General features: G+C 40.1%; 1 protein-coding gene across 1 annotated transcript; it reads right to left on the bottom strand.

Annotated features, from left to right (window-relative positions):
- Positions 1 to 12,081: 12,081 nt before the first annotated feature.
- LOC148563064 (uncharacterized) lies at positions 12,082 to 13,982 on the bottom strand. Its single transcript, XM_088491138.1, has 3 exons — positions 13,612 to 13,982; positions 12,589 to 13,236; positions 12,082 to 12,265 (listed from the first exon to the last, which is right to left on the bottom strand). Exons 1-3 carry the CDS (start codon positions 13,980 to 13,982, stop codon positions 12,082 to 12,084), a joined length of 1,203 nt encoding a protein of 400 aa, XP_088347264.1.
- Between the last annotated feature and the right edge of the window lie 7,231 nt (positions 13,983 to 21,213).

Here is a 21,213-nt window from a genome sequence, read left to right as displayed (position 1 = left end):
TGTACACTCTGTATGGACAGTGATGAATGTGTGTCTGATCTTTTTTTTTTTTTTGCCATTAATAGACCTTGGACTGCAGCTTCTTTGTATGGGTAGACGAAATCGAAGGTCAGTGGGAGGGTTTGAGGAGAGGACTGTCAAAAAGAAAGATGCACAAAGATGTTCTCGAGGCTGAGGCTGAAGTGAAGATGCTCATGAACTTAGGGAGGATTGAAGCTGGAGTTAACAGACTTAGGTTGTGGCTTGTGATTATGTCAATGGTAGTGGTGTGTAATCTTGTGTGCCTTGTGTATCTAATTTTTAGTAGGTTTTGAGTCTGAGAAGTTGTTAGGCTATGATCATGACAAAAATAACCATGCTCAATTCAGAGTTTGACATTTGTGCACATTACAAATCCAAGAAATGTCAAATGTAGTCTTACAAAATATATAATTTGTAAAAAATATCCCTTACTAATTAGTATATTTGTTTTGTTTGTATGGTATTCCAAAATAACATGAAAGAGAGGCCACATAACCTGCTATGTACGTAGTAACGGAGTTACTGAAACATTCAGCTTATAAGTATGAGTATCAACTACGATTATGAATCCATACCAAAAACCAAAACATAAATAATATAGGGTAAAAGTATGTGACATATCCAACAATTTTAACATAAACTACAGATCCAACAAAATAACATAATATAAACACGTTTGCTTCACGGATTTGGAATAGAGTTGCTGCTTCCGCTTGATCCTTCTTTCAAGTGTGCAGTTGTTGACCCCTTTTTTGTTAGTGGATAGAAGACTGGCTGCAGCCACCTAGTTGAGCTTGATCCTCTAATTGCGAGAGTTGGCATAAAATCCATGAACCTTGAAGTAGTGCCCTGAGAGGAAGCTTGCATGGTTTGAGGTGTCACAGTGGGGGGCACATGAGAATTTGGAGGTGATGGACTAACTGATGATAGAGAATTTGATGTTGGTGGCCTGACAATAGTCTGAGCACATGGTGGTTGCTGAGTAGTTGGTGGTGATCTTTTCAGATTCTTCCTCTTCTTAGGGAGTCTTTTTACAGTTGGTGGCCTAACTGAAGGAGACATTACTGAATCAGGAACAGATTGAAAAACTGGAGGAGTTTTATACCACAGTTGGTACATATGAGTGTCATAATTAACCCCAGCTTATAAAATGAAGTTGTAAAAGAAACTCCTAGACTCACTGTCGGGGGGTTGAGATGCTGCTGCTTTAGTTGCTTCAACAGCTTCCAAAGTTTATTCCCAAAATATCTTCTTTAATCTTGCTGCCTCTTCTTCATCATCCACAACAGTTTCACCAGCAGAAAAGTGTTGACTTGAAGAAGGACCTCCAGCACTCCCAGCCATTGCCTCCTTCTTTTTGGAACAACTACGACTGTTGTGTCTAGTCTGCAATACAGATGGCATGAATTTAAACCTGGACATTCAACATACAAATAATGTAAGGGTGTGAAGTATGATATACCTTTAGGCAATACTTGCATGTGATATGGCCATATTTTCTGGGAGTCCTATGAGGTTCTGGGGTGGGTTCTTTTGGTCCGTCATTCTTTCTGTCTCTTTTCAACTTTGGTCTCCCAATTTGCTTCTTGTATACTGGGGGCAGTATGGGAGGTAGTTCAACATGCTGCTAGTATTATTGACTTGGAACAGGCTGTATAACAAGGTGGTATGTGCTATTATATGTCCCATAGAGAGCCAGTTATATGCATGTTCCTCTGGTCTCCTATTCTGGTATGCAAGGGCAGCACATGCATGCCTGTAGATAGGGGTGGCAAGCGGGAAAGTCTGCCCTGCCCCGCCTAGTGAGGCGGTCCCAAAATCCTAGCTTGCCCCGCCTAACGGCGGGCTGGCGGGCCGGCGGGCTAAGCCCGCTAAATATCCTTTTTTTAATTTTAACTATTAAATAATATATATATAAAGGCATAAAAAAATCTCTTCTATTTTTTACTTTTAACTATTATAATTTCTAAAAGTATAAACAAATTATAATTTTTATATTCACAAACATTAAAGTCTTTGTAATTATAAATATCTAATAAACATAATAATTATAAACCAAGTTTTCATCCAAAACATAATTATAAATATTGTTCTCAAAGTAAAATAAACATAATCCAAAACACTCAATTTTCATCTTCATTCTCTTGTAAGTTGGATTGGGGGAAGTTGGATTTGGAAAAAAATTGTAAAAATACCCCTTGCCAAAAAATACTAAGCCCGGTGAGGAAGCCCGCCCCGCCCCACCAAAGCCCGCCAAAACCCGCGGTTTAAGCGGTGCAACTTAGGTGGGCTTTTGCTATTTGGCGGTACCAATTTTCCAGCTCGGCCTGCCTTTTTGATGGGTTACGCAGGCCGGCCCAGTGGATTTAGACCCGTTTGCCACCCCTACCTATAGGGCAACCGAGTCAGTTGCCAAAATATGCAGGGCAACCTATTAGCTTGAGGAAATACTGCCTGCTGACTCTCTTCATCATCACTTGCAATAGAATCCAGCTCTTCCGACTCATAACAGTGCATGCCTGCACCTGCCTCCGACATATCTTCACCCTCCACAGGTATAAAAATTGAAGGATGCTTATTGGGATCTTGGTTAGGTATAAAGGTTTGGCTTGATGGAGGAGACCTCACTGTTGACTGTCTCTTCCTCTTTTTTTGACTCCCACAACTAACTTTTGGATTTACTTCTGGTTCGGGCTATGAACTACTGGGTTGACTCCCTTTACAGGGTGTCTCCTCCTTATTTTGGATGCTATACTTCTGAGATTCTGGTTCATTGCAAGGCTGTGGGATGTATTGTGTAAAAACCTCAACAGATTCTGCATTGCCTTTATCAAGCGTGGGAGCAACTGACTCTGCAGAAACTAAATTTTGGTGTCCAGTTTCTTCACTTGCCCGAGGTACATGTAATGGTTGAGGGTGTGGAGGAGTCTTCTCCAAAGGTTGCGACGGTATAGAGAGGGATTGACATGTAGGTAAATTGGGTTGGGTAGGTGCATTTGGGGGCTGAATGGTACTTGGTAACTCTTGGAAGGTTACTCTTGGTAATTGTGTGGGTACATTTGGGGGATCACTAGTTATTTCTGGTTCTTGTGTGCTTTCTGTGGTAGGTTGGAGATCTTTGTCCAGTACATCACCTTGTGTTTGGGCATCCGGTCCAGGCATGCCAGGGTCCTTGTCGTGCAAATTACCTCCTTCTGTTTCACTCAACTTCAACAATCTCTTTCCCTTCTTCTTTAGGATTGGGGTTATCCTAGCACACTGTTTGGGTCTGTGCTTAACTGGGGTCCTAGTAACAGTTAAAATCTCAACATCTGGTTCATGATCATTGTTTTATTATGCGAACTCAGGAAGGTTAACTGGATGCTCTGTGAACACCTCCACTCTCCTCCCATTAGCAATGGCTGCTTCGTATATGGTCACCACATCCATGTCAAGTCTAAGTAACTTCAACCCACCATCCAACTCCTTCCCAGGTTCCAGCCAGTAAAACTCGCTCACATCAGTGTACCCTATATCCTTTACTAAGTCATTTATGAAGAACTCATTTAAGGTATCCACATTCACTCGTTCAATCTCCGTTTTTTCACCCCTCAACGTATGCCAGTTTTCCATCATCACTCTTTTCAAACTTTCCTCTGTGACTAATAACCAATGTAATGTGGATGGTAGCCATCTGTTAACAGACATACACAGAAAACAAAACCAATTCACAACCACATCATAGCCAATACAAACAAATCCTAATCAAAATTTCATATCCACAACCATGCATCCAAAATCCAAAAATTGATAACAAAGAGATCAAAGGTTACTACTTTTCTATGGATGACACCACGCACTTTCAACAGGTGAGACGTTCTACACCAACAAGCACCCTCTCTTCAATACAGAGATTATCGTCGGCAACTAACCCACACACAAATGGGACTGGACGTTTTCTTTGAGTGAAAAAGAAGAACAATTTGCTTCTCCTAGGACTCTCACCTCTATTTTGTGAAACGCGCAAACAGGTATACGTTTGCTAACTCTTTATTTATAATTTCTCTTTTTTTTTAAATAAAAAAGTAACCACCAATTATATTTTAAAACAAAATAAATTACATTATCCATATAAGAAGCCCCCAGGTCACGTAACGTCGTGATGTGCCACGTAGGCAGCATCACTAACGGAGTCAATGCCAGAATAATGATTGGTTAGTTTCGTTCCACGGATATCATTATTAATGGTTATATTAGGTAATTTCTTTCTTCTGTAGGTAAATTTGTCAGTATTCTCAATTTTTATGGGTAGAAATGGTAGCTTACTCATTTTAAAAAACTGAATTTTACAGTTTAAATTCTTCAAAATTAGCAGCTTGAGATTTAAATTAAATTAGTTTTTCAAATAAATTATTGTATTGCTATTTATTATCATTTATTTTTTATAGGCAATATTTTAATAATAGCTAAAATTGTAAACATACTAGTGTGTATCAGTGCAATGCACAAAAAAAATTGTATTTATGTCTGAAATATTTTAAAAATGATTTTTTTATGAGCATATTTAATTATATAAAATAAATTTATATTTTTTGTCATTTATACCATTGCTGAACAATAATATAAAATAAAATATTTACAAAATACTTAAATTTTTAAAAAAGTCTAGTATATATAATAAATAAATATCGATCTCGGTGTTTAAAAGAAAATATACGAATTTTTTTTTTATAAATAACAGCTACTACTTCAGCTTATAATATGTGTACTTGACACTCCTACACCATATCTATAAAAAAAATTTAAAGAAATAAAGAATATAAATAAAAGTCTAAATAATATTTCATTAAATGTATATATTAAACTTAAGTGTTAGAAGATAATATATAATTGCAATGAGAATGGCTAAGCAGGAATATAAAAAATTTAATTTAAAGTTACGTAATTTTAAAGGTTATAACCTGTCAACATATTATAGGCTTAAATATATCAATTATGTTAAAGTGTATATTAAAATTAATTATAAAATATATATTAAAAATAAATTAAATTATATATATTTATATATAAATACATAATGACTAATTTTTAGTGTGTATATACTATTTTTATATAATTTAATTCTCTATTTTAACAACAATAATTATGTTTGATTATTATATAATTCATATAGTTTGTTAAAAATAAATAATTTTAATATGTATTTTTATTTAATTGATTCTCTCTATATGTAATATTTATCTATCTATTATAATAATTATGTGATATCCATAAACATTTTCAATGTAGTAGTAAGTCAATAACGTTTGATTATAAATAATACACATAATAAGTACAATAAAAAATACATTCAATAATAAATTAAAAAATTAATAATTATAAATATTTTTTATAAATTATTAAAAAATTTATTATAAATTATAAATAATTATTTATTAACTAATTTAATCAAAATATATTTTCAGTAAATAAAATATAGGTAATTAATTATTAATTAATCTTATCAATGTATTTTTCATAAATAATACACATAATTTATATAATTGGTTTAAAAAATATTTAATATATATTTTTATTTGGTTGATTCTTTTTCTCAAATAAAGTGTATATTTTTTAATATATATTTTATATTTTAATGTGTATTTTATATAAATAACTATTTAATTATTATTTTTTATATACACATATCATAATTGTTTGTTATTTTTATCAAACAAATACTATATCAATGCAATATTTTTGTCTTTTTCGTATTTTATGGTTATTTTTATCGATATATGAAGTCAGTTACAGTTTGTGAAACACATAAGTTATATCAAAACAAAAAAACAGTCATCAAATAAGTAGTCATATACTTTTGTTCGGTAGGTCAGTTACCGGACGGTTCGGGTCAGGATTTGGGGTGAAGGAAGAGGCTCGTCTGGTCACGGTCTTTCAGTCCGGGGGGTGCGAGGTCCCGAGCACTTCATGTGAGAAAAAGGGGGGTGCCACCTGCAAAGACACTCCGACGCTCTTGTCAGAATATGTGCAGGCGGAATGAGGGTGGTGTAGGGATGTGACGTACCTTGGGGGAAGAGCCAGTCTTCCCCTTATATACATGTCAGTAGTGGGCCCCTCTGGAGGGCAGGTCCATATTCTCAAGGACGCTGTCTCATAGCTGCGGGAGAGCCGTACGGGACGCGTGTCCGGGTCGGTTGAGAGGCGCGTAGTCGGGCCGGGTGGAGCTCGGGTCGGGTTGACCCGCGGGAATCCAGGGCTGTAACAGTGCCCCCAACGCACCAGTGATGGTCGTGAGGCGATTGGTGGCGCGTGATGTCCTTGTTCGTGCGTTGTCGCCGAGTCGGCTAACCGTGGGAGAGGCGCGTCTCTTGTGCGCGTGTCTCTTGGTCTGCTGAGGCGTTCGTTCGTCGCTTCGTTCTTCGCGCTGAGCATTAAATGCTCATAATGAGTTTAAAAAATCCCGTGCGCAAAGACCATTTTGCCCCTGTCTCTTTCCGCGCTCCTTGTGGTGGTTTTTAAACAGTTTCTTTCTCTTTTCCTCCTACCCTTGCTATTTTCACCTTCCTCTCTCCTTGATATCCAAAATTTCTTGTTCGAGCCCTCTCGTGCCTCCTTTTTTCTTTCAAGTTCCTGCAACCAACTCAGGTAATTTTTGCTCCCTATTCCCTTGTGTTTACGCTATGTTTTACTGCTGCGTAGTTGTTGTTTGTGATTGTTGCATGCTTGGTTTACTTTTGCCGAATGACTTTCCAATGGTGGGATAGATGAATTAAGGGAGGGGTACCATTCCTGGGTAGATTTTAGGTGATTTGCGTGATAGGCGTAGCTTTTAACCGTATTTGGCCTTGATTTGAGTTTGAAAAGGTGTAGTTTCTGAGTTTCTATGGACTCCCGACCTCATAGTCTAACGGAGTGGTACCCCGCTGTAGGTATGCCTTGCATCATTTCCCGGTCTTCTGGATCTGGCGCGGCCTACGACCCGTACGCCTGGGTGACTGACGATATAAGGAGCTCGCCCAACCAAATGGATTTGGAGGAGTTGACCGAGTTCCGGCGAGCCGGCTACTTATGTGGGGGGACGGACGAGGAGGCCAACTATGAGGCCGTTGTTCCCGCCCCCCACGAGCGTATTTATGAGCTCAACTTCCACTCTCCTCGTGTCCCCGATTGGATTTGGTTTTACAAGTCCATGTTCACACAAGTTGGCGTTCGGATACCGTTCTCTGATTTTCAAATGGCGCTGCTGAACCGGATATCCGTCTCCCCCTCTCAGCTTCATCCGAACAGCTGGGCCTCGATCCGCTGCTTCGAAATGGTTTGCGAGCACCTAGAGCTGCCGGTATCAGTGGACGTCTTCCTCTTCTACTTCAGCCTTACCAACCCTTCCAAACAGGGGAAGGCGAGGAAAGGGTTTCTTTCTTTCCGTTCTGCCCAGGGTAGGAGAATATTTGGCCTTTTTGAGGACTCCTACCATGGTTTTAAAGACAAGTATTTCAAAGTTTGTCCCGTCAAAGGTCGTCACCCCTTCTGGTTGTCGTTAGAGAGGGAGCGCCTTATCCAGACTTATTGGAGTTTTGGGACGGGGTCGAATCCCTTCATCAAGGTGACGTACAAGAGGTTGTCGCCTGTAGATAAGCAAATAGCTGACGTACTTTTTTTCATTTTTGAAAAGAACCCCGTGAACCCTCATCTTCTTATGGGTGAACGGGAGGCCGCCAGGAGCTATATCCGTGAGTTGTCTTCTTTGTTTGCTTACGCTTGTTTATTGTTGTTTTCTTTTCTCGATCTAACGACTAATGCGCCTGTTGTTTGCTGTAGTGGAAATGTCTACCACCGTGACTGGTCTTGAGAATCTGATGAAGACCTTTTTTGAAGCGAGTGACGACGAGAATGCCGAAGAAAAGGATGCCGGTAAGTCGGGGGGTCCTTCTGGGGAGAAGGAGAATGAGGCTGTGCCTTCTCCCCAGGATACCGGCGTGTCGGAAAAACAGACTGCAGGGGTCCAGGCTTCCCCTGTTCGTGAGGAGGGGCCCGCTGAAGGGCACGCGTCCTTCACCTCCCAGCCGGATAGTGACGTGGAGCTCATCCATACTCCCAAGAGGCAGAGGATGTCTTCCAGCCCGGAAGGGGCCCTTACTATAATGGAAAGGAACTTTGATGCTACCAAATTTATTGACTCACAGCTGATACCCAGGACGGAGGAGCATTTTCATGGGACCGATCTGTCCGGGCAGGCGAGGTGGATGTACCGGACCTTGCTTCGTGGAGCCGTGATAGCTCGGAAGGCTGAATTCGAGTTATCGGGGATGGAGGCGCTCCGGAGGAAGCTTGAGTCCTCTGTTAAAGCGAACAATGACTTCAAGGCCCAAGTTGAATTCCTCCAGGGTCAGCTGTCCGAGATGGGGGAAAGCTTAGTGCTTCTGAGGAGAAAGCGTCATCCGTTGCGGAGAGGTTGAAGGCGTCCGATGAGACCGTGGCCTGGCTGCTCGAGCGTGAGATGACCTTGGAGGGTCAGCTGAATGCCGCTCAGGGTCGGGTTGCCGTCTTGGAGAAAGAGCGGGAGCAGGCCGTCTCAGAGGCAAAAACTGCTAAAGCCGAAGCCGCAGAGCTTAAGAAGAAGCTCAAAGTGACCAAGGAGCACGGGAAGAACGCCATCTCGATGACCGAAGATGCCTTGAAGGCTCAGCTAAAGATCGCAGCTCCCGATTTTGACACGTCGTCAATTGGCGTTTTCAAGACTATCCAGGACGGAAAGATTGTTGACATGCCGAGGAAGTGAGATCTTGTAACTTGGGATGTTTTGTAACGCATTTGCTGAACAACTTATTGCTCGTTTTTTGTTTTGACTCTTTATAAGTTATACTTATTCAGTCATTTGGCCGAGTTGCTGTTTACTATATTTGTTGTCTTTATTTCTCTCGGGGGTGGGCTCGCGCCCGTTTTCCCGTTTTATGTTTGTTATGGCTTGGATCGCCGCAGTCGTGTTGTCGTCGTGGTTGGCTTTGGCCGTAAGGAAGATGGCCCCCGGGGTGATCAGTCCCGGTCTGCCGTTTTAAGGCGCGCTCGTGCGCGGCGCACGTAGGAAAGTGGTAGACAAGTACGAAAATTTTTGACAAGTATGAGTTAATCGTTAGCTAAGCAAATTAATCAATATGGCAAGTATTTGATAAAATAAAAAGGTAGATTGTCATGCGAACAAAGCAAGTATTTACTATCTGTTTGGGTTCTCAGGTCGGCGAGTCGTCTGGTCATGAGTAGAACCTTCTTAGGCTACCCGCATTCCATGTTCTAAGTATTTCCTTGCCGTCGAGTCTTTCGAGCTTGTAAGCACCTTTGCCGAGTACCTCCCTTACCCTGTAGGGACCTTCCCAGTTCACCGTCAGCTTGCCTTCCCCTGGGGTCGGTACGCCGACGTCGTTGCGTCGCAGGACGAGGTCCCTTTCCTCGAAATCTCGTTTGAGTACTTTAGCGTTGTAACGCAGGGCTATTCTTTGTTTCAACGCCGTTTCTGATAAGTGAGCCATCTCCCTTGTTTCCTCGACCAGGTCCTTTTCGACCGCTTCGCTCATGCCCGCGAGTAGTAGTTGGGGGCTCGGTTCGCCGATTTCGACGGGTATCACTGCATCGACCCCGTATGTTAGGCAAAAAGGAGTTTCTCCCGTAGCGCTTTGCTCGGTTGTCCGGTAGGACCATAGGACGGAGGCGAGTTCGTCAGCCCATGTTCCTTTCTTATTGTCTAGGCGCTTCTTTAGACCAAGAAGGATGACTTTGTTTGCAGCTTCTACCTGCCCGTTTGTTTGGGAATGTTCTACCGAGGAGAACCTCTGTTTTATCCCTAGGCCTGAGAGGAACTCCATAAACTTTTTGTCTGTGAATTGGGTCCCATTATCTGAGATAACGACCTCCGGGATATCGAAACGGGTTATCACCTGCCTCCACATGAACTTCCGGCAGTTGGAGGACGATATCGTAGCCAGCGGTTCAGCCCCCACCCATTTGGTGTAGTAGTCAATGGCGACAATGAGGTATTTAACTTGTCCTGGGCCGATCGGGAAAGGCCCCAGGAGGTCAACTCCCCATTGTGCGAAAGGTCGAGTAGTCGTCAGAGAGCTTAGCTCGGAGGCTGGTGCCTTGTGGAAGTTGGCATTTTGTTGACACTTTATGCACTTTTTGACAAATTCCCTTGAGTCTTTCATCATTGTTGGCCAATAGTACCCGGCTCGGATGGGCTTCCTTGCTAGGGCTTTGCCCCCGATGTGGTGCCCGCAACACCCCTCATGGACTTCTCTAAGCACGTAGTCCGTTTGGTCGGGGTGCAAGCACTTCAATAGGGGCTGGATGAGTCCCTTTTTGAATAGGTGTCCCTGTATGATTGCGTATCTGGCCGCCTCCCTTCTTAGAGCTTTGGCCGCTTTCTCATCTTCAGGCAACTTGCCGAGTTCCAGGAAGTTGGTGATGGGGTCTAGCCATGAGGGGCTTGACTTCGTCAAATGGAGGGCGACCGTTGGTTCCTTCACCATGCCTTGGATGAGGGACCGGTTACCCGATCTTGGTTTTGTGCTCGCCAGCTTGGACGGGAGGTCCGCACGTGTGTTCCTTTCTCTTGGGACGTGTTGGACGATGACTTCCTGGAACTGACTTGTTATTTCTTTAACATTTTTCAAGTATTTTTGTAGGAGGGGGTCCCGGGCCTGGTAGCTTCCGTTTATCTGCGCGGTGACAACTTGTGAGTCGCTGCATACTTCGACCTTTGTCGCCCCGACTTCCCGAGCTAGTATTAGTCCGCCCAAGAGAGCCTCATATTCTGCTTGGTTGTTCGACACTGGGAACTCAAGCTTAGTCGATTGCTCATAGATGACCCCTGCTGGGCTTTCTAAGATTACCCCTGCTCCCCCAGACGTTTGGTCGGAGGCCCCGTCGACGTGGAGCCTCCATCATGTGCCCATTTCCTCTGGGGGGTCTCCCGTCACCTCAACCAGAAAGTCTGCCATTGCCTGGGCTTTGATTGCGTGTCGGGGTTCATACTGTAGGTCATATTGGGAGAGCTCGATGGCCCAGGTCATCATCCTACCAGCCAAGTCAGGCTTTTGTAGTACTTGGCGAACCGCCTGATTCGTCCTCACGACTATACGATGGCTCTGGAAGTATTGTCTTAACCTTCGGGAGGAGATTAGGAGCGCCAGCGCCAGCTTTTCCAGTTTGCTGTACCTCAGCTCTGGTCCTTGGAGGACCCTGCTCACGAAGTAAACGGGTTGTTGGGTCTTCCCCTCTTCTCTAACGAGCACTGTGGCAAGCGCTTCCTCGGTTACTGATAGGTAGAGATAGAGCGGTTCTCCAGTCCGGGATTTCCTGAGAACTGGTGGTGCCGCTAAGATCTCCTTGAAGTGGTTGAATGCCTCTTCGCACGCTGGGGTCCATTCGAACGTCATTCCCTTTCTCATTAGATTGAAGAAAGGTAGGGCTCTTGCTGCCGATGCTCCGAGGAATCGGGATAAAGCCGTTAGCCTCCCGGCAAGTCGTTGGACGTCCTTAATACAACTCGGGCTCTTCATCTGGATAACTGCTTGGCACTTCTCCGGGTTGGCTTCCACTCCTCTTTGAGTGATCATGAATCCCAGGAACTTTCCGGCTTCCATGGCAAACGCACACTTGAGCGGATTAAGCCTCATGCCGTGCTGCCTTAGTGACGAAAAAACACCATCAAGGTCGCTCAGGAGGTCGTCGGGTCGCGCGGTCTTCGCGAGTATGTCATCCACGTAGACTTCTACTGTTTTGCTTATGAGTTCACTGAATATCTTATTCATCAGCCTTTGGTACGTGGCCCCCGCGTTTTTCAAACCAAAAGGCATTACCCTGTAACAATAGATTCCCCCTGGCGTTATAAACGCCGTTTTCTCCTCGTCGGGTCGGTGCATCGGTATCTGATTGTATCCTGAGTAGGCATCCATGAAGCTCAGATACCGGTACCCCGCCGCTGCGTCGACGAGTGCGTCAATGTTAGGCAGGGGGTAGCAGTCCTTGGGGCATGCCTTGTTGAGGTCAGAGTAGTCTACGCACATTCTCCATCTCCCATTATGTTTTTTAACCAGGACCACGTTTGACAACCAAGTCGAGTAGTCCAGTTCCCGGATGAACCCTGCTTCGAGGAGGCTGGCCGTCTGCCTGGCTACCTCTTCTGCCCTTTCCTGCAACATCTTTCTCCTCCTCTGGGCCACTGGCTTGGTTCCCGCCTTGACGGCCAGATGATGTGATACGAGCTGGGGATCTATCCCGAGCATATCGGCAGGCGTCCAGGCAAAGAGGTCGGCATTAGCCCTGATCATTTCCATCAAAGGTTCCTTCATCTCATGGGGGAGGTTTCTGTTTATGAATGTGAATTTATCGTCCTCCTCGCCGACCCTGAACTTCTCCAAGTCTCCTTCTGGCTCTGGTCTGGGTTTGTCGTCTATCCTGGCGTCCAGGTCGGCAAGGAAGACCCCAGATGCTTCTTTGGACTTTTTCCTGAGAGAAAGGCTGGCGTGGTCGCAAGCGACCGTCGTTTCTAAGTCGCCTTTGATGGATCCTACGGATCCGTCATCGGTGATAAACTTCATCACCAGTAGCTTTGTACTAATAGCCGCCCCCAGGTCGTTGATGGTCTTTCTTCCCAGGATGATGTTATAAGCCGTGGAATCTCGTAATATTACAAAGTCCGCCATGACTGTTCGTCGCTTCTGCCCCTGTCCCACGGAGGTCGGGAGTGAGATGATTCCATCCGGCTTGATGAAATGGTCCCCCAACCCTACCACACCGTGCTGGTGGGTCGTCATGTCGGCGTCTCTTAGTCCCAGGGCATCGAAAACGTTTCGAAACATGATGTTTGAGTCTGCCCCCGTATCTACCAGGATTCGCTTGACGAGGCCCGTTCCGACCCTGGCCGTGATGACCATGGGTGGACTTTCTGGCGCCTCGTCAAACCATTGGTCCTCTGGTCCGAAGGAGATGGGTGGGAGGCCCCGGGAACCCCTAACAGACGAGGTGGAGACTGCTAGGACCTTGGCGTCTTTTTTCCATGCCGACCTTGACCTTGGGGCGGTGTTCCTGGCCGTTACCACGTTTATCACCGTGAGTCCGTGGTCGTCACCCTCTGGTTCCTGTCGTCGCCTTGTTGACCGGGGTCTGTCTTCTCTATCGTGGTCCCGGTTGCGTCTCCTTGGCTCCCTTATAAGGTGGGAGAAGTCGGCAAGTTTCCCATCCCTGATAGCTTGTTCCAGGGCGTCTTTTAGGTCGAAGTAGTCTTGGGTCTTGTGCCCGTAACCCTTGTGATACTCGCAGTAGAGGTTCTTGTTTCCTCCCGTCCTGTCCTTCAGAGGTCGGGGCTTTGACAGTATCCCCTTTTCCGCTATCTGTTGGTAAACTTCGGTGATTGATGCCGTGAGGGGGGTATAGTTGGTGAACTTCCCAAATTAGGGGAATGGTTTGGGTGCTTTACTCGGACCGCCGTCCCTGGCGTGTTCCTTTGGTCTTTCTCTGCCTTCATAGTGCCGGCCTTGGTTGTAAGCGGGCTGCCGTTTATTGGCAGCCACGACCCGGCTGACTTCTTCGTCATTGATGTACTCTTTGGCCACGCACTGGATCTCTTGCATTGTCCAAACGGGCTTTGTGGTGAGGTGCTTCCTGAAGTCCTCATTCGAGAGCCCGTTCGTCAAGCACAGACTTGCCACCGAGTCCGTCAGACCGTTGATTTCCAAGCACTCGTCATTGAAACGGTCCAGGTACTTCTTGGTCAGCTCCCCGGGTCTTTCTGTCACTCCTAGCAAATTGATTGGATGTTTGGCTTTGACAATCCTGATCGTGAATTGAGCCAAGAAGGCGTGGCTGATGTCGGAGAATTGGGTTACCGAGCCCTGCGGGAGGTTGTTGAACCACCGTATCGCTGGGCCCGCCAAGGTGACCGGGAAGGCTCGACATCTGACCTCGTCTCCCACCCCTTCTAGGTTCATCCTGGCCTCGAAAGCCGTTAAGTGTTCCAGGGGATCTTATGTTCCATCGTACTTCATGTCCGTTGGCTTGTCAAAGTGTTTCGGCAGCCGGACCTCGAGTACGGAACGGTGGAAGGGGGTCACTCCTATTATGACGGGTACCCGGGTAGTTCTTCTCGGTTCGTCGCTCTCTCGACGGGCGTCCTCTTCGCCCCTGTTCGACGCATGACGCCGCTCGTGTCGGGTGTAGATGATGGGGTCCTGACTTTTTCTTCTGGCCCGCCTCCGCCCTCCCATGCTCTCCGACTCGTATTGGGGGCTGGGTGTGCGCCTCGAGCGGCTCCTTGAACAGGAGCGGGTGGGGCTCTGCTCCGGGGTGCGCTGGTCGTGTTCTCTTTCCGCTAGCCTGCGTTCCAAGTCTTGCATCCTATGGCGTAGCTCTTGCATTATCTTGGCGTGGTTGTCGCCAGTCCCTCCAAAGGGGGCGTCTTTCGTGAGTTTGCATCGTGTCCCTTGGAGGCGACCTCTGTTCTTGTCGAGTTTCCGTCGGAACGGCGCCTCCTCCAGGCATAGGGGGCGCGGCCTCGCAGCCTGTCCCAGTTTGGACTAGCACGAAGTCCATGGACGTTCCCCACAGACGGCGCCAATGTTCGGTAGGTCGGTTACCGGACGGTTCGGGTCAGGATCTGGGGTGAAGGAAGGGGCTCGTCTGGTCACGGTCTTCCAGTCCGGGGGGTGCGAGATCCCGAGCACTTCGTGTGAGAAAAAGGGGGGGTGCCACCTGCAAAGACACTCCGACGCTCTTGTCAGAATATGTGCAGGCGGAATGAGGGTGGTGTAGGGATGTGACGTACCTTGGGGGAAGAGCCAGTCTTCCCCTTATATACATGTCAGTAGTGGGCCCCTCTGGAGGGCAGGCCCATATTCTCAAGGACGTTGTCTCATAGCTGCGGGAGAGCCGTACGGGACGCATGTCCGGGTCGGTTGAGAGGCGCGTAGTCCGGCCGGGTGGAGCTCGGGTCGGGTTGACCCGCGGGAATCCAGGGCTGTAACAACTTTATATATAAATACGTGTATTATTTTAGATATGTTCAAAATATTAAAATATATTTTATATTTTAATATATATTTTATATGAATAATTAATTTAGTGATTAATTTTTTGTGCACACATTATGTGATTATTTTTATAATATATCTCTAATCCTATTTTATATAATAATTTTTGAAAAATAAAAAAATTAGCTAAAATAACTTAAAATATCTCATTTTATTTGATAGATACTATCATAAAGATTTTATAATTGTCGTCATATGAATATGCTTCTTTTTTACCATTAGATCATGAATTGTATCGTATGGTTTGATTTTGATGTGTTACAAAAGTGTTATTTTTTTTAAAGTGTGACTAAACAAACAAAATACATTTTTAACACAAGAATCTTCGTAAGAAGATGTTTTTAGCATCTTCATTTGAGTAAGTGTCATTTTATTTAGAATTCATTTAGTTTTGACTGTTTTAACCATAGTTATCAAATTTGGCTCGACCCAGATGGTTCGATCGAAAATCCAGTCATTTAACCGAGTCGAATCACTTATTGAACCGGACAAACATGAGACCCGGTAGAAACCGATTCGACCTGGCCGGTTATTGCAACCCGGTCTGGGTTGTTTTTTTTAATTAATTTTACTTGCAAACGGCCTCGTTCAGATGCCTCTTCCCCCCTGTTAAAACCTAATCTGAATGGAACCCCCCACCCCCAGCCTCATCTCTCTTCTCTCTCGACACTCCACGGCCTCACTCATGGCCTCACCCTCACTGCGTCACTCTCTCGTCTCTCCCCTCACCTCGTCAGTCGTCACTTTCAGTCTCTTACAGCCTCACCTCGTTACTCTCTCGGTCTCGCACTTATAAGCTCGTAGTCGCGGTCTCGTGCTCCTGCATTCGCTTCGTCGGCGGTAGAAGCAGACGGAACCAGTCAAGCAGCATCTGCTCCGTTGGGTGGTGGTGGTCATCGTCATCTTCTTGTTTTGTTGCGGTCTCAGAACCAGTCAACCAGGTGAGCTCCATTCGAATTTTTGATCCTGTTCTTTCACTGGTTTAGTGTCAAATTTGAATAAATTAGAATTGTTGTTGAACTTGAGCAAATTTTAATTAAAATTATTATTGAATCTGGTGGTTGTTGTTGTTGTATTTGATTTTTCACAATTGTTGCTGAACCTGAGCAATTCTTTTGTTGCTAGATAACATCATTGGATTGAATTTTGTTGCTGGATATCAGAGTTGAATACTTGAATAAATTAGAATTGTTGTTGAACCTAAGCAAATTTTAATTAGAATTGCCGTTGAATCTGGTGATTATTTGCTATGTATTTGATCTTTTACAATTGATGAATCTGAGCATATTTTTTTGTTGCTGGATAACATCATTGGATTGAATTTTGTTGTTGGATAACAGAGTTGAATACTTGAATAAATTAAAATTGTTGTTAAACCTGAGCAAATTTTAATTATAATTTTTGTTGAATCTGGTGGTTGTTGCTGCTGTATTTGACTTTTTACAATTGTTGCTGAACCTGATCAATTTTTGTTGTTGTTGGATAACATTATTGGATTGAATTTTGTTGCTGGATAATAGAGGTGAATACTTGAATAGTTGAATTTGTTGTTGATTATCAAACACTATCAGAAATACCACTATCTCAGGAAGAAGCATCATCAGCAAAGACTTGTATTTTAAAAATGTGTAATCTTTTGTTCATCCTTGTTTATTTAAATTGAGACAGTATTTTGTACTAGAGATTAGTTTATTATATATTAGTTTATTATGTCTAAGAATTGTTATTAGATTATTAATATTTGTAAAGACTTGTATTTTAAATTTTAAAACATTATTTTAATTTTATTTATATAATTTTATATTTTTTTAATTATGACCGGGTTAATCGGGTGAATCAGTGATCTATCGATTAAACCAATGATCCGGCGACCCGATTATATGACCGAATTAATTATCGGTTCGGTTCTGATAACTATAATTTTAACTGATTTTTTATTGCTTTTCAAATATATATAACTAAAATTAAATCAAACTGCTATTTAATTTGTTAAATATCATTTCCTTATTTATTGGTCAAGTCTTAATCACGTTAATATCATTTCCTTATTTATTGGTCAAATATTAATTCCTCATAGTCACTCTAACAAAAAAAAAAACGTGACCTAATAAGAGTAATAAAATGTCCATCTAAGCATTTGGTCTTGCTAAGATCATTGGTATATATCAATTGAGATAATAATTTTTAAAAATAAAACATATTTGATATGCATTTTTTGTTTGATTGATTTTTTTCATATATAATATTCATCCATCCATTTCGATAGTTATATGACATCCATCAACACTTCCAAAGTAATAGTAAGTATGTTTAATCACAAATAATAAAATCCACATAATTGAGTGTAAGACACATTGCAATAGGTATAAATTAAATAATTTTAATAATTATAAATACTTTATATAAATTACTAAAAAAAAATTCATTATATATGTAATGAGTTTTTTACTTATTTGCCAAACATAATACTCAATTGTCGCTCTTTGCCACATTGGTAACTTGACTATCACTAGACTAGACTACATTTTATTATCTATTACACTTTATATTTTAATATATTATATAACCATATATTATATTTTCTAATTAATATATATAATCTAAAAACTTCAATCAAATATTATTTTTATATTTATTTAATTTTTATTTTTATTTTATACTCACTCTTTATAAATTAACTTTTTTAATTATATAAATTTATTAAAATAAATATTAAACTTTATTAAAACTTTGTAAATTAAAAAGTAAATATTTTAAAATTAGTTTATTTTTATTTTATATCCATTTTTTATAAAGTAACCATTTTTTATTTATAAAATTAATAAAATAAATATTAAACTTTGTTAAACATCTGTACATTAAAAAAGTAAATATTAAACTTTATTAAATGTCAATAAATTTAAAAAGGTAAATATTGATGATTAATTATTTTTTATTTTGTAGTTAATCTTTTTAAATTAATTACTTTTTTAATCATACAAAATTATTAAAAAACATTAAATTTTATTAGATATTTGTAAATTAAAAGGATAAATATTTTATTTTAATAATCTTGTACAATTAAAAAATAATTAATTTAAGAAAAATGAATATAAATAAAAATAAAAATTAAATAAATATAAATATAATATTTAATTAAATATTTTAGATTATATATATTAATTAAAAAATATAATATATAGTTATGCAATATATTAAGAAAAACGTAATTAATTATGTACTATTAAAATGATATTTTTTTTAGTTAATAACATAGCTGAAGTGGCATATTTTTAAAGATATTTTTTATTGATTTTATTTGATTTATTTTAATTAATTAATTAATTAATTAATCATTTATTTGATTTGATTATAATAAATATTAAATTATTTAATATTTTATTTGACCATATTAATTAAAACTAATAAATTATATTAATCATTTGATTTGACTAAAATAAATGAATTAATTTTGTTTTAAGTTGCATTAATTTTTTTGTATTATGTATTTTGATTAATAATTTTTAAAAGTGTTATAATTTTTATGTGACGTATTTATAAATATTTTTATTTATTTAACTTATTTTATTGAGCCAAACAATTATAATTTATTTATTATATTACTTATTTGATTTAATTAATTTAAATATATATTATTTGATTCAATTTATTGTCACATTAATATTTGAGTCATTGTTTATAAAACATTCCTCTTCATTTCTATCTTTAATCTTAAATATTCTTATTTTAAATTTCAGATGTTTATTTATTGTTTATATTTTGTATTTTTATAATATCAAATCTAATATTTTTTTATAATTTATTATCTAATAATTATGTGACTACCATCAATTATATAGTCATAGATGTTTCTTTAATTTATTAAAAAAACAATACAGTTCCATCCCTTCCTTTTTTTATTTTACCCATTTTGCTGTTTTATGACTTATTTACCGTAAAAAAATCATATATATATAATAGCAGAGAATCTCATTTTTTCATTAATTACTCTTTTATTCAATAATACTTTTTTTATGATGTATTATTTATATTCTTTGATTTTTTAAACTGTAAAATATTATTATTATTTGTTATTTTACTGCATCTCTTTTATTTCGTTCCTATTTATTTAAGTTTAAATTATTTTTATTATAAATTTATTATTTTTATCCCAAATAAGTTAATTTATCATAAATCTTCAGATGTTGGATTTTATAAATGTTTAAATTATATTCCTTACATACTTAATTTTATTTTTAATTTAAGGATTGAATGATATACACTATAAGAAAAAAGGTTTATGGCCACGTTTTTTTTTGCCACGCTTTTAGTGATCAATGGCTACGTTTTTGTGAGGGTGGCGATTGAATAGAGATTCAGCCATGTTTTTTCTCGCCACGCTTCAAAGCATGGCGAAAAGGGTCAATGGCCACGCTTTTGTAAAGGTGGCAACTGATTAGAGATACGACCACGTTTTTTTTGCCACACTTCAAAAGCGTGGCCATAAAGAGAAACATGGATGTTTTAAAAGCGTGACAACAGAGTTTTATTACAGTAGCGTTTATAAAACGTGGCCATATCCTGGTATTCTTTTGGCGCGCTTTAAAAGCGTGGCCAAAAGGTTTAAAAAAAAAATAATAGTAACCCCAATTCCAATGACCCCTGCATCCTAATAACCCTAAAATTTGGCCAAAAATTTCGTGAGACTCTCTCACTCTCCACTCTTACCGTCATTCTCATCTATGCCATTTCTTCAATACTTCACCTAGAAAGAAAAACAAGATACTACTAATAATAAAACCCTAAATCCCCGAATCCAAATCAACAAAACCCTAATTTACCCCTCCGATTCTCGCATCTCGATGGTGTGAAGTGCGAACTGTGGCGTATTCAATTGCTCCCTCAATCAACGATTTGAAGAATGTCACAAAACGACCGCCCGGAAGCGCCGTCCTCGACGACAGCCGCAAACGGCTCCGCGGTGGCGAAAGAGGAGTATCCTTCTGATAATAATGCTTGTTGCCTTTTCTTTTATTCTTTAATCTTCTTTTAAAGTTTTTTTACAAGATAACACATGTTTTGGTTTGCGACTTTGAGTAATAGGCTAAAAGAAAATAAAGCTAGTGTTGCCTAGAATGGAAAGTGAAGTTTCAAAATAATTTATCAATTTTGTATCTGTTTTTGCCATCTTTTGCAGGTAAAAATTTTCACAAATGTTTCCGAAACAATTATATATGATCTAAGGGAAGGAAGTTTAAGAGGGCTAGAGGAAAGAGGAACATCAAAGGACTTAGGATTTAAGTTGTATTGTTTATGTATTTTTCTTTAATTTTTAGTTTTGGAATTTGAACTCGAGATTTATTTTGTATTTTGAGTATTAGTTTTTTAATGTATAAAATAATTATAGCTAAAATTATAGATGTCACTAATTATTATTTGATTTGTCTTGTAATAAAAATTGCATATATATTTATAAGTTTGGTAATAAAAAAAGAACTGAAAAATTTATATTTTGTATTGATGAAGGTAAAAATCAGAAAAAAGATTTTTTTTAAAAATTTTATAAGGCTATTGCTACGCTTTTAAAGCGTGGCCATATCTCTCTGTATCGTCACGCTTTTAAAGCGTAGTCATATCTCCCACATACGGCCACGCTTTAAAGGGTGGCAAAAGAAAAAGCGTGGCAAAAGAAAAAGCGTGGCGATAGGTCACCAAAAGCATGACGATAGAGCAATCGCCACGCTTGCAGACGCCACCCTTTCAAAAGCGTGGTGGTAGCTCAAAAAGCGTGGCGAAAAACTATCGCCACCTTTTTTCAGCTTTTCGCCATGCTTTAAAAGCGTGGCAATAGAGCTGTTTTCTTGCAGTGATAAAATAGTAACAAAGATAGCTCTTGTGCATCTCTTTCTTCATCTTTTTTGCTTACCTTCTTTTTAGTAGGGATCATGAGTGATACTTATGTATAAATAATAAGTATAAATTGTATCATATATTTTTTTAGTAAATTTTTTATTATTTTTTAAATAAGAAAAAATATTGTAAATTATTTTAAATCAATAAATTTTTCATTGTTGCAATAAGATATTGTACATTTATTTTATTTTTAACAATTTTGATAAGTATTTAAACTAACAAAAAAATATAAAATTATTTT

Source organism: Arachis ipaensis, chromosome B6 (genome assembly GCF_059453495.1).
Source record: "Arachis ipaensis isolate K30076 ecotype BB chromosome B6, ASM5945349v1, whole genome shotgun sequence".
Lineage (NCBI taxonomy): Eukaryota > Viridiplantae > Streptophyta > Magnoliopsida > Fabales > Fabaceae > Arachis > Arachis ipaensis.
The sequence above is the reverse complement of the archived record's forward strand: the minus strand, read 5'-3'. Positions and strand labels throughout refer to the sequence as shown.

Coding starts and splice junctions, on each gene's coding strand:
- LOC148563064 (XM_088491138.1), bottom strand. CDS start 13,982: ATGAACCTAGAAGGGGTGGGAGACGAGGTCAGATGTCGAGCCTTCCCG. Junction 13,237..13,611: donor TGGACAATGCAAGAGATCCA/GTGCGTGGCCAA, acceptor ACAAGCTATCAG/GGATGGGAAACTTGCCGACT. Junction 12,266..12,588: donor ACAAAGCTACTGGTGATGAA/GTTTATCACCGA, acceptor TGCTCGGGATAG/ATCCCCAGCTCGTATCACAT.